Source organism: Lolium perenne, chromosome 1 (assembly GCF_019359855.2).
Source record: "Lolium perenne isolate Kyuss_39 chromosome 1, Kyuss_2.0, whole genome shotgun sequence".
Taxonomy (NCBI): domain Eukaryota; kingdom Viridiplantae; phylum Streptophyta; class Magnoliopsida; order Poales; family Poaceae; genus Lolium; species Lolium perenne.
The window spans coordinates 202,522,289-202,526,212 of NC_067244.2; the positions used below are offsets into that span (position 1 = coordinate 202,522,289).

The following is a 3,924-nucleotide window of genomic DNA, read 5'->3' on the forward strand; positions in this document are numbered from 1 at the left end:
CAGCTGCGGAGGCAGGGGCGGAGAACGCCGCTAGATCCGCCGACTGCTGCGCCTCACGCCGCTGGCGGGCCTCCTCCTCGAGTGCCTCCTCGAGTGCCGCACGCCGCTGCCGGCTCGTCAATGGAGGAGACGGCGGTGGAGGGAAGTGGCCATCGCCGGGGCGGTTCGCCATTGCCACTGGTGATGGAGGAGACGGCTGTGGAGCGACGAGGGCTGTGTTTGTTGCCGGCGGGGATTGGTGGCTACCATTGATGAGCCGGGAGACCTTTTATAGACGCCGGCGTCGGGAAGAAAGCGCGGGAACAGACGAGAAGAGGCGGGAAGATCGCGCGGGAACGGGCGGTGGCGTGCGAACGCCGGCGACGCGTGGAGGCTGCGCAGCACCGACGAGACGTCTCGCCTGCCCCTCCGTCGCCATTAAGGCAAAGATGCCGCTGCGCGCGAATAACTACCGTCGCGAGGTAGGCGACGGTTAGGTTAAAATTAACTGTGCCGCTGACGCGTCGGCCCCGCGCCGGTTGGCCTCGCTTTTCGTTGTGTCCGGCGTCCCCGGAGCGTCCCCTGTGGGACGGGGACGGGCTCGGGGCGCCGGACACCGTATCGGGGAGCGCCGGACAAAAAAGGGCTTTGGGGGACGCGGCTGGAACGCTTGTTTTGTCCGGCGCGCCCCAAATCCCTTTGGGGGACGCTTTGGGGGACGCGACTGGAGATGCTCTAACACAGGCAACTTCGACGAATAAAATAGCAGTGCTGATCCTGGGTGGAGCATCACGCAAACAGCACCAAAGGCACCAACGCGTAGAACAAACTAAAGATGAGCGAGCATTAACCTCCGTCGCCTCCTGACGAGCAACAAGTGTCCGAAATGATCTACCAACCAAACTAGTCCTCTTGGCCATTTTATCTACAGTATAGTCGATCTTCATTGGTTGTATTTGGTAATAATTTTGTTAGACGCGTTGTTTTAGAAACTACAACCTTTTTGGAGGTGTTTGGAGAACCTCTTTTGTGTTTGGGTGTTATTTTTGGTGGTTATAGTGCTGCTGATGTGAATGTTTGCTCACTGTGACGGGTCCTTTTCTCCTTTTTATTTTGTTTTTGTTGGTATAGAGCTAGATGTAATTGGTATCTCCTGATATTAATATACTCCCTTAATTTTTATATGTAAGACCACTATCAAAAAATACATTTTATCAATATTTAAGGGCACTAACACTAATCGAGTAAAGTAGTACATTTCTACCTTGTACTAGTATATATGATATTTATTAATGCAAAAGTTGCATGCATTTACAAAGAGACACCACATGCAATATATTTAATTAGCCTAATATACGAGAGTATTTTTCACATAAATAATTATGCTATTTATTACCACTTGGCTGTGTTTTCTTGGTGTCTAAAATGTGAGTTTATGACCTACTCCCTCCTAATTAGTTTAACATGTACACATGCAGTTTAAGACATATTTTTACTATTAATTTGGTCCACAGGATATACGTGTTATGTCTATAATATATATACTATTAGATTCATATTCGAAAAAAGGTTTTCAATGATATATCTTTTGACATATATTTCATATTTTATTAATTAAAATAATGATCAAAACAATGTTTTAAACTACGTGCGCGCCTGTTAAACGATCCGGGAGAATAATTTTCCTTTATCAAAAAGATAGACCTGTAATGTAAACCTCGATGCTTTTTGGCATGGATCTTCTCTAAACCCTTTTGGAAGCAGATGGATTGACAACTGGGTGTGTGCTACGACTTCAATTTCTTCTTTTTCTTTTGAACAATTCGTTTGTTACATCTACCCCCAAACAAGTTGGCATATAAACAAGAGCAACCAACCTTATAACAAACAAATTAATCACCAATTGGCACATCGCTTTCCCCTAATTCTACTTTGACCCCCTATGATATGCCTAGTGTCCCCGAGTCCCAACCAATCCGCCCTCGTTTCCCACCGGAAACAGGCGGCAGAGCCCAAAACCACCACCTTTCCACTGCGTTCGCCTGAGAAAACTATCCCCAACTCTCCCAAGTGACCCTAGATGTTGAGCGACTGCGCCCTACAACTTGCTCCTCGCCTCAACCACAGTAACAACAAATGGCCAAGTTGCCGCGAGTTGTGCCCACCGCAATCTCGCTTGTCCTAGGTGTATAATAGGTGCCCGGCAACCTCTCTCTCCCCCAAGGGGCCATCCGGCGATCTTTCTTTCTTCTTCCTTGCCGACCTCTCTGGTCTCTCTCTGCAAGCTCCTCCTCGTGTCTAAGAAGCCAAGAAGAGCTTAGCTTGAGGATCGGCAGGGTAGCGAGAGAGCTTACATAATGCCGTGCACATCCCTACGGCCGTCGCCGCCGCAGCGCGCCCGGATCGCTGGCGGAGGTGGATGCGGGTGGAAAGCGGCGGCACACGCGGCGTCGTGCGTGGCGGTGCCGGCAGAGGTGGCGCGGCACCACGAGCACGCGGCGGGGGGCGGGCAGTGCTGCTCGGCCGTGGTGCAGGCGATCGAGGCGCCCGTGGACGCGGTGTGGGCGGTGGTGCGGCGCTTCGACCGGCCGCAGGCGTACAAAAACTTCATCCGGAGCTGCCGCCTCGTGGACGGCGACGGCGGCGAGGTGGCGGTGGGTTCCGTGCGCGAGGTGCGGGTGGTCTCGGGCCTCCCCGCCATCAGCAGCCGCGAGCGGCTGGAGATCCTCGACGACGAGCGCCGCGTGCTCAGCTTCCGCGTCGTCGGCGGAGAGCACCGCCTCTCCAACTACCGGTCGGTGACCACCGTGCATGAGACCGCGGCCACGGGCGGCGCCGTTGTGGTGGAGTCGTACGTCGTGGACGTGCCCCCCGGGAACACCGCCGACGAGACCCGCACGTTCGTCGACACCATCGTTCGCTGCAACCTCCAGTCGCTGGCGCGCACCGCCCAGCAGCTCGCCCTCGCCGCCTAGCTTCATATGCCGGTCCTGACCGACCGGCGGCCACCGGCTCGTGCCGGTTTTTTAGGAGGTCATTGCTTATTGTTTCCTGACATGTTGTGTTGTTTGCCTCTTTTGAGGCGTCTGGCCGATGGATCGGCATGTGTGGTTCAAGCTTATGTTTTCATTTTCGTTTTGCTAGCTAGTGCTGCGCGATTAACTCCCCCCTTGTTCATACCGCGTACACATGATGTATAACTTAGCTTTCTACAGCTTGATTTGTTGGTGGATGCTATGCTACTGCTTGTTTGTTCTTGCAATATCAAAAATACCCAACTCCGTTTCAAAAAAAAAAAACCCAACCGAATTTGCTGAACATTTGAATGCAGAGTAGGTGGTTGATTTAGCAGGATTCATTAGGACTGGGTTCTTCATCAGAAAAATCAGGACCAGTTAAGTTGTACCAAACGAATGCACATGGAGTGATGGAGTTGTGTAACCAATGGGAAGGCAGTGACTAAACCATAGCTAATCATGAACTGGCTGCTAACTAAAGTATATCATCTTTCCCTGTAAGTATGTACTGCATCTGCATGTGGGCACCAATGGCAGTAGCTGTTCCTGCATGTACAGTCAAATATCTGGCTGTAAGATTATTCAAGCTGAACTGTTCTTCCGAAATATAAACAACGGCTCGCATGTAGGACTTCCCTACCACGCGCTATTTATTAATCGTTTGACTTTGATATTTCTCCTCCCAAGACTTTGAATCCTCGTCATTTTATTGAGGTCCCAGGTGTGCCACACCCGAGCACAGCGCACGGGAAACAATCTTTCAAAATCGTCTGCAAATGTGCAATGCTAGTGAAGTCCACGGCACTCGTAGATCTCGATGTAGCAACGCATCATCCTCGTATATCATGAAGATCGCGTAATATATGCTGTCAGTACGACGATACGGTTAATTCAGGGTAAAACGATCGATTCAGGATTCTACTTGATG

General features: G+C 51.1%; 1 protein-coding gene across 1 annotated transcript; it reads left to right on the forward strand.

Moving 5' to 3' along the window:
- Positions 1-2,031: 2,031 nt before the first annotated feature.
- LOC127319512 (abscisic acid receptor PYL5-like) lies at positions 2,032-3,212 on the forward strand. The gene has a single exon (XM_051349489.2). The coding sequence runs from the start codon at positions 2,337-2,339 to the stop codon at positions 2,952-2,954; it is 618 nt and encodes a 205-aa protein (XP_051205449.1). The 5' UTR covers positions 2,032-2,336; the 3' UTR covers positions 2,955-3,212.
- Positions 3,213-3,924: the final 712 nt, after the last annotated feature.

Coding starts and splice junctions, on each gene's coding strand:
- LOC127319512 (XM_051349489.2), top strand. CDS start 2,337: ATGCCGTGCACATCCCTACGGCCGTCGCCGCCGCAGCGCGCCCGGATC.